At 54.0% G+C, this 12,005-nt stretch overlaps 1 protein-coding gene across 1 annotated transcript; it reads left to right on the top strand.

The window, feature by feature from the left end:
* The first annotated feature begins 5,129 nt into the window (after window positions 1–5,129).
* On the top strand, window positions 5,130–5,624 carry LOC149361294 (venom allergen 5-like). Its single transcript, XM_089568043.1, has one exon. It carries the CDS (start codon window positions 5,130–5,132, stop codon window positions 5,622–5,624), a length of 495 nt encoding a protein of 164 aa, XP_089424169.1.
* Window positions 5,625–12,005: the final 6,381 nt, after the last annotated feature.

Raw genomic sequence — 12,005 nt, 5'->3', positions numbered from 1 at the left:
ATGCCAACCATGCCGCCGAAGTGCCGAGAGTCGTACAATCGTATACCAGGCCAGACGTTCTGCTCCACGTTGTAGTACGGTGGCTGCGATGCCAACCATGCCGCCGAAGTGCCGAGAGTCGTACAATCGTATACCAGGCCACACGTTCTGCTCCTCGTTGTACTACAGTGGCTGCGATGCCAACCATGCCACCGATGTGCCGAGAGTCGTACAATCGTATACCAGGGCACACGTTCTGCTCCACGTTGTACTACGGTGGCTGCGATGCCAACCATGCCGCCGAAGTGCCGAGAGTAGTACAATCGTATACCAAGCGACACGTTGTGCTCCACGTTGTACTACGGTGGCTGCGATGCCAACCATGCCGCCGAAGTGCCGAGAGTCGTACAATCGTATACCAGGCCAGACGTTCTGCTCCACGTTGTACTACGGTGGCTGCGATGCCAACCATACCGCCGAAGTGCCGAGAGTCGTACAATCGTATACCAGGCCACACGTTCTGCTCCTCGTTGTACTACGGTGGCTGCGATGCCAACCATGCCGCCGATGTGCCGAGAGTCGTACAATCGTATACCAGGCCAGACGTTCTGCTCCACGTTGTACTACGGTGGCTGCGATGCCAACCATACCGCCGAAGTGCCGAGAGTCGTACAATCGTATACCAGGCCACACGTTCTGCTCCACGTTGTACTACGGTGGCTGCGATGCCAACCATGCCGCCGATGTGCCGAGAGTCGTACAATCGTGTACCAGGCCAGACGTTCTGCTCCACGTTGTACTACGGTGGCTGCGATGCCAACCATACCGCCGAAGTGCCGACAGTCGTACAATCGTATACCAGGCCACACGTTCTGCTCCACGTTGTACTACGGTGGCTGCGATGCCAACCATGCCGCCGAAGTGCCGAGAGTCGTACAATCGTATACCAGGCCAGACGTTCTGCTCCACGTTCTACTACAGTGGCTGCGATGCCAACCATGCCGCCGATGTGCCGAGAGTCGTACAATCGTATACCAGGCCACACGTTCTGCTCCTCGTTGTACTACGGTGGCTGCGATGCCAACCATGCCGCCGATGTGCCGAGAGTCGTACAATCGTATACCAGGCCAGACGTTCTGCTCCACGTTGTACTACGGTGGCTGCGATGCCAAGCATGCCGCCGAAGTGCCGAGAGTCGTACAATCGTATACCAGGCCACACGTTCTGCTCCACGTTGTACTACGCTGGCTGCGATGCCAACCATGCCGCCGAAGTGCCGAGAGTCGTACAATCGTATACCAGGCCACACGTTCTGCTCCACGTTGTACTACGGTGGCTGCGATGCCAACCATGCCGCCGAAGTGCCGAGAGTCGTACAATCGTATACCAGGCCACACGTTCTGCTCTACGTTGTACTACGGTGGCTGCGATGCCAACCATGCCGCCGATGTGCCGATAGTCGTACAAACGTATACCAGGCCACACGTTCTGCTCCACGTTGTACTACGGTGGCTGCGATGCCAACCATGCCGCCGATGTGCCGAGAGTCGTACAATCGTATACCAGGCCACACGTTCTGCTCCACGTTGTACTACGGTGGCTGCGATGCCAACCATGCCGCCGAAGTGCCGAGAGTCGTACAATCGTATACCAGGCCACACGTTCTGCTCCACGTTGTACTACGGTGGCTGCGATGCCAACCATGCCGCCGAAGTGCCGAGAGTCGTACAATCGTATACCAGGCCAAACGTTCTGCTCCACGTTGTACTACGGTGGCTGCGATGCCAACCATGCCGCAGATATGCCGAGAGCCGTACAATCGTATACCAGGCCACACGTTCTGCTCCACGTTGTACTACGGTGGCTGCGATGCCAACCATGCCGCCGATGTGCCGAGAGTCGTACAATCGTATACCAGGCCACACGTTCTGCTCCACGTTGTACTACGGTGGCTGCGATGCCAACCATGCCGCCGAAGTGCCGAGAGTCGTACAATCGTATACCAGGCCAGACGTTCTGCTCCACGTTGTAGTACGGTGGCTGCGATGCCAACCATGCCGCCGAAGTGCCGAGAGTCGTACAATCGTATACCAGGCCAGACGTTCTGCTCCACGTTGTAGTACGGTGGCTGCGATGCCAACCATGCCGCCGAAGTGCCGAGAGTCGTACAATCGTATACCAGGCCACACGTTCTGCTCCTCGTTGTACTACAGTGGCTGCGATGCCAACCATGCCACCGATGTGCCGAGAGTCGTACAATCGTATACCAGGGCACACGTTCTGCTCCACGTTGTACTACGGTGGCTGCGATGCCAACCATGCCGCCGAAGTGCCGAGAGTAGTACAATCGTATACCAAGCGACACGTTGTGCTCCACGTTGTACTACGGTGGCTGCGATGCCAACCATGCCGCCGAAGTGCCGAGAGTCGTACAATCGTATACCAGGCCAGACGTTCTGCTCCACGTTGTAGTACGGTGGCTGCGATGCCAACCATGCCGCCGAAGTGCCGATAGTCGTACAAACGTATACCAGGCCACACGTTCTGCTCCACGTTGTACTACGGTGGCTGCGATGCCAACCATACCGCCGAAGTGCCGAGAGTCGTACAACCGTATACCAGGCCACACGTTCTGCTCCTCGTTGTACTACGGTGGCTGCGATGCCAACCATGCCGCCGATGTGCCGAGAGTCGTACAATCGTATACCAGGCCACACGTTCTGCTCCACGTTGTACTACGGTGGCTGCGATGCCAACCATGCCGCCGAAGTGCCGAGAGTCGTACAATCGTATACCAGGCCACACGTTCTGCTCCACGTTGTACTACGGTGGCTGCGATGCCAACCATGCCGCCGAAGTGCCGAGAGTCGTACAATCGTATACCAGGCCACACGTTCTGCTCCATGTTGTACTACGGTGGCTGCGATGCCAACCATGCCGCCGAAGTGCCGAGAGTCGTACAATCGTATACCAGGCCACACGTTCTGCTCCACGTTGTACTACGGTGGCTGCGATGCCAACCATGCCGCCGAAGTGCCGAGAGTCGTACAATCGTATATCAGGCCAGACGTTCTGCTCCACGTTGTACTACGGTGGCTGCGATGCCAACCCTGCCGCCGATGTGCCGAGAGTCGTACAATCGTATGCCAGGGCACACGTTCTGCTCCACGTTGTACTACGATGGCTGCGATGCCAACCATGCCGCCGAAGTGCCGAGAGTCGTACAATCGTATACCAGGCCAGACGTTCTGCTCCACGCTGTACTGCGATGGCTGCGATGCCAACCATGCCGCCAAAGTGCCGAGAGTCGTACAATCGTATACCAGGCCACAGGTTCTGCTCCACGTTGTACTACGGTGGCTGCGATGCCAACCATGCCGCCGAAGTGCCGAGAGTCGTACAATCGTATACCAGGCCACACGTTCTGCTCCACGTTGCACTACGGTGGCTGCGATGCCAACCATGCCGCCGAAGTGCCGAGAGTCGTACAATCGTATACCAGGCCACACGTTCTGCTCCACGTTGTGCTACGGTGGCTGCGATGCCAACCATGCCGCCGATGTGCCGATAGTCGTACAATCGTATACCAGGCCACAGGTTCTGCTCCACGTTGTACTACGGTGGCTGCGATGCCAACCATACCGCCGAAGTGCCGAGAGTCGTACAATCGTATACCAGGCCACACGTTCTGCTCCTCGTTGTACTACGGTGGCTGCGATGCCAACCATGCCGCCGATGTGCCGAGAGTCGTACAATCGTATACCAGGCCAGACGTTCTGCTCCACGTTGTACTACGGTGGCTGCGATGCCAACCATACCGCCGAAGTGCCGAGAGTCGTACAATCGTATACCAGGCCACACGTTCTGCTCCACGTTGTACTACGGTGGCTGCGATGCCAACCATGCCGCCGATGTGCCGAGAGTCGTACAATCGTGTACCAGGCCAGACGTTCTGCTCCACGTTGTACTACGGTGGCTGCGATGCCAACCATACCGCCGAAGTGCCGAGAGTCGTACAATCGTATACCAGGCCACACGTTCTGCTCCACGTTGTACTACGGTGGCTGCGATGCCAACCATGCCGCCGAAGTGCCGAGAGTCGTACAATCGTATACCAGGCCAGACGTTCTGCTCCACGTTCTACTACAGTGGCTGCGATGCCAACCATGCCGCCGATGTGCCGAGAGTCGTACAATCGTATACCAGGCCACACGTTCTGCTCCTCGTTGTACTACGGTGGCTGCGATGCCAACCATGCCGCCGATGTGCCGAGAGTCGTACAATCGTATACCAGGCCAGACGTTCTGCTCCACGTTGTACTACGGTGGCTGCGATGCCAAGCATGCCGCCGAAGTGCCGAGAGTCGTACAATCGTATAACAGGCCACACGTTCTGCTCCACGTTGTACTACGCTGGCTGCGATGCCAACCATGCCGCCGAAGTGCCGAGAGTCGTACAATCGTATACCAGGCCACACGTTCTGCTCCACGTTGTACTACGGTGGCTGCGATGCCAACCATGCCGCCGAAGTGCCGAGAGTCGTACAATCGTATACCAGGCCACACGTTCTGCTCCACGTTGTACTACGGTGGCTGCGATGCCAACCATGCCGCCGAAGTGCCGAGAGTCGTACAATCGTATACCAGGCCACACGTTCTGCTCCACGTTGTACTACGGTGGCTGCGATGCCAACCATGCCGCCGAAGTGCCGAGAGTCGTACAATCGTAAACCAGGCCACACGTTCTGCTCCACGTTGTACTACGGTGGCTGCGATGCCAACCATGCCGCCGAAGTGCCGAGAGTCGTACAATCGTATACCAGGCCACACGTTCTGCTCCACGTTGTACTACGGTGGCTGCGATGCCAACCATGCCGCCGAAGTGCCGAGAGTCGTACAATCGTATACCAGGCCACACGTTCTGCTCCACGTTGTACTACGGTGGCTGCGATGCCAACCATGCCGCCGAAGTGCCGAGAGTCGTACAATCGTATACCAGGCCAGACGTTCTGCTCCGCGTTGTACTACGGCGGCTCCGATGCCAACCATGTCGAAACAGAGCAAGCGAAGGAGGAAATCCTCTGTCAGCACAACCGCTACCGCAGCCACCTGGCAGTGGGACATCTGGCCGACTTTCCGGCGGCAGGCAACATGCTCGAAATGCGCTGGGAGGACGAGCTGGCTGAGGTGGCCGAGGCGCTGGTAGAAAGCTGCGCCACTGAAGAAGACTTCGTGGCTCACGGCTACCCCGAGCAACGCGCCAAGGTGAATTTTACAAAGATGGGCCATAACTTGTTCATCCAGCGCTCTAACCCGCAAGGGTGGGCCACGAGGCACTTCTTTGTTCGGGACTGCTTCGACGAGAACACACTGTACTCCTCGGCCAATGTGGAGAAATACGGTGCGGTGGAGGCAGCCACAAATTTTACCCAGATCGCCTGGGCACGCTCCTACGCCGTTGTCTGCAGCTGCGGGCTACTCGTTATACCTCGAACTGGCGGTTTGAGACTACAAATGTATGCTTGCAACTACGCGCCGGCTGGCAACGTGATTGACCAAAAGTTGTACCGGTCTGGGCCACCCTGCTCTCTGCCCGGAATGCACGGAGTGCGTCGGGACAACGGGCCTCTGCAGGGTCACCGGTGACAAGCCTGGCAAAGACGCGAGCACGACAACCACAACAACCACAATGGCGCCGCCCAAAGAGCCTGATCGTGACGCACCAGTGGTGCCACGGAGTGGATCGGCGCCGGGTGCTGTCGCTGTGATGCCTGCCCTCGCAGCTGTCCTCACAGCTGTCGGTGCATCGCTGCAGGGCGTGGCCTGACTGTTTCTACTGGTTGACTTCACTCCTTTCGTCTTTCTTTTTACGCTTGCGACTCTCCACAACGTAATGTCGGATATGTCAAAATACCCGCGATGGCTGAAAGTGGTTAAGAGCAAAAATATCGATGAAGGAAGCACTTACTTTTTGCGCCTCCATTTTTTCTGCGAGCATCGCCGCATTTGTAGCGGTTTTTACGCAAATTTCTTATTATGTATCTGTGCCATCTTGCGTAAACCTTTCCATCGAAGAAATGTTCCCTTCTGGGTTCTCTGGAAGGCGCGCTAAATGCCCGCTGTCAAAACGCGAGCATTCCGTAGGCAGGAAATAGCAGCAGCATGTCGAGAGGAAGTGAAGCTCTACGTGGAGCGAGAATTTCTATTCAGAGTGATCTACGCGGTGTCTCGAGAAGGTGCATGGACGGTTGACCGCCTGCCGGCAGACGGCAGAATATCAGAGGCAGAATCGACGGCAGAATATCAGAGGACCCAGAGGATACGATTTTCTCGGCAAGTGGGCCTTAATTTGCGCATTTTTTGGACTTTGCGTGTTGGAAGCACGTAGCTCAGTTCAGCTTAACGGCTTTAATCCTACCGCGGCCGACCGGGCCCGCGTCCCCGTGGGGTCCCCTCCGGCGAAAGATGTGACTCATGGTTATTCAGGAACGAACCACAATTACACCCGAGGAACTTTCGGCACCAGGACAATGGTTCGCCTGCGAAGAAGGGAGATACGTGCCGCTTGAGAACAGCGGGCTGAAAATTGCGAAACAGCGAGCCGAGGAGAGGCAAGGAGGTAGGAAATTTGCGGCAACTCAATCGAGCTTCAGCAGACGCGCATTCCAGACTGCGCCGAGAAAATTGTCCTCCGACCGCGTGACAGCTTACCAAATGTGGAACGGCACATCTCACAGACACGATCAAAATTTCGGCGAAGGTGAACCCACGCGAAGAGGAGGATATGATAACTCCAAATATGAAGCTGCACTCCACTCTCCTCATCACCACGAGTGCAGAGAGGAAGCTGAAGGGCGTGGGATTGAAACACCTCAACTTCGACGGTGAAAAAGCGGAGACTTCCGCCTACTGTGGCAAAGGACTCATCCACGGACTTCCGCCTGAATACTCTATCGAATAAATTTCTTACCGCCTAGACCGCAAGGATAATACCGATATTCAAGGCATCCGCATGTTGGGCATGCGGATTATGTCATTATGTCGCCTAGCTACCGCTCCTCACGTGTCGACCATAGCAACAAGGTTGCTCTTACTAATTGCCGCACTAACACCTTTTATTATTCATTCTTGCCAAACACATTTAAAGACTGGAACCACCTGCCCGCTGAGATCGCATCCATATCAGACTACACTCTTTTCAGGCAAGCATTGTTCAATCATTTTTGTGATGTCACCTAAGAGTTTATTAGTGCCTTTTTTTTCTTTTTGCGGTTTTTTTGTTGTTATTGTTATTCACGTCCTGTGTTGCTTTTCGATTTACATTTCTAGGGCAATTATGTTCGTTTTCAAGCTTTTTTAGCCTTTCACACTGTATGATTTATTTTGTATTTTGTACTATATACCTGCCGCTGTCATGTTCTGTTTGCTTTTTGTAACCCACTCCCCTCTACAATGCTTCGGCAATTGAGGGTGTGCGAAATAAATAAAGAAATAAACATTCCATGTCGATCTTCATTCTCTTCAAGGACAAAGAATTGCCAAAATGCATTTGTGTCAACGGGGCACAACACAGGTGCCAACTGTACCGTAAAAGTTCCAAAGTGTGCGTCGCCTGTGGCCGACACGGGCATTGCAAGGACGTATGCCCGGATTCAAAGAACGTAAAGCGCCATGGCTGCGGCCTCGAGAACCCGTCACGTGAACACAAATGCGAGCTATAATGCTAGCTGTGTGGCAAAGACCACGCACTAGGAGACCCCAAATCTCGTGAACTTTTCCGCATTCCCTACGAAGTGAAGAAGCGCCAACGGGAGAAGATGGAGCAAGCAGCGACACAAGCTGGGGGACGTAAAAGCCGACAGCGCGAAACCAAAGTGAGAGAAGATTTCAAATTAGGCGAGGACTCTTTCCTGAAACTTCACACAAATCAAGGCAGACCACAGTCTCCGCGCAGAGGACTCTCCCATTCCTGAGCCAGGATCCAGTCCATACGGCGCTCGAGCTCAAGGGATCCTGCCAACCCATGGAGAGAAGGCAGGAGCAAGCAGCGTAAGGGTGTGAGTTTTGCGGGGAGGGTCTCCCAGGAAAGTAATCACAGAGATAAACGTGACGACGAAACTGAGAAATTAAAGGAAATGGTCGAAAAATTAACGCGAATAGCGTATTCGCAAAAATCCGAAATCCAAAAATTTTTTTTCGAGAAGCCTACCATGAGGCAAAAGTTGAGAACGAGGGAGTGGAATGTATGATGTAGAAAGTTAAAAGGAGGGCTGAAGATCAGTTTCAGCGAGGTAGTCGCGTAGGCCGCTGGTAGACTGATTGTTCACAGTCCACTTGAAATAGTCTCCTTCACGGTTCCACCGCAGGCCCACCTCCCTGAGCACCCGTTGTCTTACACGAGCTGTCGCTGGGCAAGTCTACAACAGGTGCCGCACATCACAAATATCCGGTGCAGCTCCACAGTGAGGCCACCTGTCAGTTGCTGGCAGATCTTTATCACGCCACCGACGACGTACAGATGAGGTGAGAGCCGTCCCTGCCCGAGTCCAGCGCACTGATTCCTCCTCCTGCCGAGTAAGACTACGGGGGAGAGGGTGCGAACACGGAGGAATTAGAGCGCGTGTTCGCTGGCGCAGAGCTTGTGAATCAGAGACATGGGAAAGGAACGGATCTGGAGGAAGAGGGGAAGGTGGCGGGTTGTCTCATATGTCAATGGCAGACATAGCATCTGCTTGAATGTTATGTAGATCGTGAGCACGGCCGCGAATCCAGTGTGTGCGCACATGACATGTGTACTTTGCGCAGAGCACGTGAATTGATTGTGTAATCTGGAATGAGCTTCGAATAGCCTTAAGCTGTTGAAGGGCGGCGAGGGAGTCCGTGTAAAGCTAACTGAATTGAATGTGGGAAGGAGCGAAGGGAAGCAATGACATTGCAAATGGCTTGAAGTTCCAATGCCAGGGGGTGGATGTACCCGCGGTGTATGTCGCGTGAGAGTTGAGATGCGGATGGGAGGGACTATACAGCAGTAACTCCCCGCTCTGCAGTATGTGATACATCCATGTACGGTATGCACCCTTCCGACATATAAGCGGCTGATACCGACGGGGAAAAAGTGGGGCGATAGGTGCATCTGGATGGATAGGTGCATCTGGGTGACAGCACCACCAGTTTATGTCAGCGGCGTACGTAAGCACACGGATAGAAGGGATGGTCTCTTGGGCTCGAGCAAGAGGAATAAAGCCACATTGAATAATGTGGGGGCAAGAACGGAGCCCTAGAGAAATCCTCTATTGGATGTTAAGTTACCAAACGGCTTTCCGCGGACACGTACACTAAAGGTTCGATTTCTTAAAAAGGCCCGAATGAAGAGGAGAAACCGGTGAGGGAGACCAAGAGTTTGAAGCCAGGCAAGAATGGCAGAGTGAAGGATGTTGTCATATGCCTTTGTTATGTCTGTAGCGATCACGGTTCGAACATGGTGACTCTGCGGAGTGTTGTGCAGCACGTCAGCAGCCAAAGTAGCAAGACCATCCTCCGCTCCAATTTGTGGAGCGAAACTGATTTGGGAATCTGGGAACATTCGTGAGATTACAGCCACCACGACAAGCGTGCGGCGATGGTGTTTTCGTAAAGCTTGCAGATGGTTGACGCGAGAGAAATTGGACGAAGGGCTGAGAGAGATACTGGAGGCTGACCTGACTTGGGTATCGGGACCACAATAGAATGCTTCCACTCTCCAGGCATGACGCCTAGAATGGCACACTTGGCTGAAAGTATCAAGTAGGGTTTGCAAAGCACACCCTTCCAAGTTACGGAATAGAGTTAGGTATGCCGTCGTGCCCGGAAGAAGTGGTAGTTCAGAGGCGTTCAATGGAGGCACCAATCCTGCCATCGTTAGGTAAGAAGTCATTTCATCGGAGGCCTCTGTAACCGATAACGCAGGAGTAGATGTAGGGGTGCAGTCATGGTGTCGAAAAAAAACTGACGGTCCGCTTGTTGCGCAAATGTATCCTGCGAAAGCTTTGTGTGTAATCTGCAACATGAGAAGGGCGCTCCATGGCGTGAAACACTCTCCAAAGATGTCGATCGCCCTGCGTTGAGGACAGGCGGGCACACCATGCAGCCCACCGTTGCCTGCCTAGTCGCTTTGCATAACGCCGCGCACGTGCGGTAGCTCGGTGAAGAGAGGGAAGAGCCGAGAGGCCCTCGACGTGGCGAGAAACATAATAATTTATTGGGGTTATTTTAACGTCCCAAAGCGACTCAGGCTATGAGGGACGCCCGAGAAGCATAATGATCGGCCTGGCGACGAAGAGCCCACATATTCAGGAGGTGTATATCCGGGTTTGGTTCGCCTTCATTTCCAGCAGTGGTACTAGTATGAGTTGCGACAACAGCAGGGAGAGTAAACAGTGCTGAAGACAGGTTAAAAGTAGATAAACGATTGCCAGCGAGTACAGAGTCCCATGATGTCATGTATACTCTACGGCGTATTTCTCGCAGAGGCGAAGGAGTGAGGGAGATAAAAATAGGCAGTGATTACTACCCCAAGTATCTGATTCAACATCCCAATGAGGGTTACCGGAATCTAACCACCAAGTCAAGTTAGGTGAATACGGGCCACCTCGTGGGAGGGTAGAGGTATTCGAGTGGTTTAAAAGTAGAAAGGAATTATCTGACAAGCTGCCTTGCATGTGCGCACCCCTTGAGGAATCTCATGGTCTACCGCACGAAGTGTGTGCGCCGTGGAAGTCTTCACCATCTAGAGCAGGGATACCCGGGTTGGTAGAATGCAGAAAACGGACCCATCCAAGATTGGGAGATGCGGAGCCAGGACGGTCATAACACGAAACTAGAATAAGGGGTGAGTGTGTTGGTTGAACAAGAAGGGCGGCCATCTCTTTGCGTGTGTTGCAACACCGTGAAAGGTAGAGCGGAGTATGGGGAATTGAGCTGCGAATATAAATTGCAGATATACCTGGGGCTTAGGGAGGAGGCGATGCAACGGCGATCAGGGATAGAGGGTGAATGGTATGGGCAGAATTCTGAAATGCGTGGAAGTGAATTATGCTCTGGCAACAGGAACACCTGTGCCTCCAGCTTTCTATCGCGAAGGCGGATGTTCACCTCAGAGGCTTTATTAGCAAAGCCTCGCCAGTTCCACTAAACCTCCATAGATGATGCGCTATCCATGGCGTGGTTAGTTCATTCATACAACAGTTGGTTCATTCATATTGACCACAGCAGCAGGATTAGGACAGGTATTTTGCATATGGCCTTGTTTGTGGCAATGATAGCAAAAAATACGGCGTGGTCGGAAGGGCTGTGGTGTGATGATCGCACAGTAGTAGGAAAGGCACTCCGCCAGGGTCAAAGGGCCTTCCAGAACGAGCAGGTATGAGCCCCGGCGCCCCATAGGCCGTGCTTGCAGTACTACGTGAGTTTTACCGTGGTTGTTTGCGCGCACCTCCTCCGGAGGACTTGTGCTGTCGGCATGATAAAAAATGCAACGGAGGGTGTGAGTGCTAGATACAAAATATAAATGCACCGGGACATGCTTGCTATCGTCCAGGGGGATTTGCGTAACTGCACACATTATCTTTGGCGTCCGCCATGGATGGCAAGTTTACCGTTATGGTGTCCGATGGGCGATCAATGACAAATCCGCCGTAGTTCGAAGAGCCAAGAACGTGGTCAATTGTGGCCTGAACATACCGGGCAGGAATTGCAGTCATATCAAAGCGCAGTGTGGGCTTGATGGTGACGCGGAAAGAGTGAGCAGCAGGCGGAGGCGAGGCTTCACTCAAGGGAGGCATCAGTGAAGACGGCAGGGATTTAGACGCTGGTGCCGGCCCTTGATGGGTGTACTGAGCAGGTGTGACGGACACTGTTTCTTGAGGGAGTGCCACAGGCGCGGAGGCAGTGGAGCATTCCATGGCTCAGGCCAGCGGCGTTGCATAGGGAGATGAAGCATTCTGGAGGTCCGTAGCCGCTGAAGATAGCATAGACGTGGAGGCTGCATCA

This window comes from Amblyomma mixtum, chromosome 2 (assembly GCF_055824585.1).
Source record: "Amblyomma mixtum isolate Tamu chromosome 2, ASM5582458v1, whole genome shotgun sequence".
NCBI lineage: Eukaryota > Metazoa > Arthropoda > Arachnida > Ixodida > Ixodidae > Amblyomma > Amblyomma mixtum.
Note: the sequence above shows the minus strand (reverse complement) of the source record. Positions and strands in the feature narration are given on the sequence as shown.

Coding starts and splice junctions, on each gene's coding strand:
- LOC149361294 (XM_089568043.1), top strand. CDS start 5,130: ATGCTCGAAATGCGCTGGGAGGACGAGCTGGCTGAGGTGGCCGAGGCG.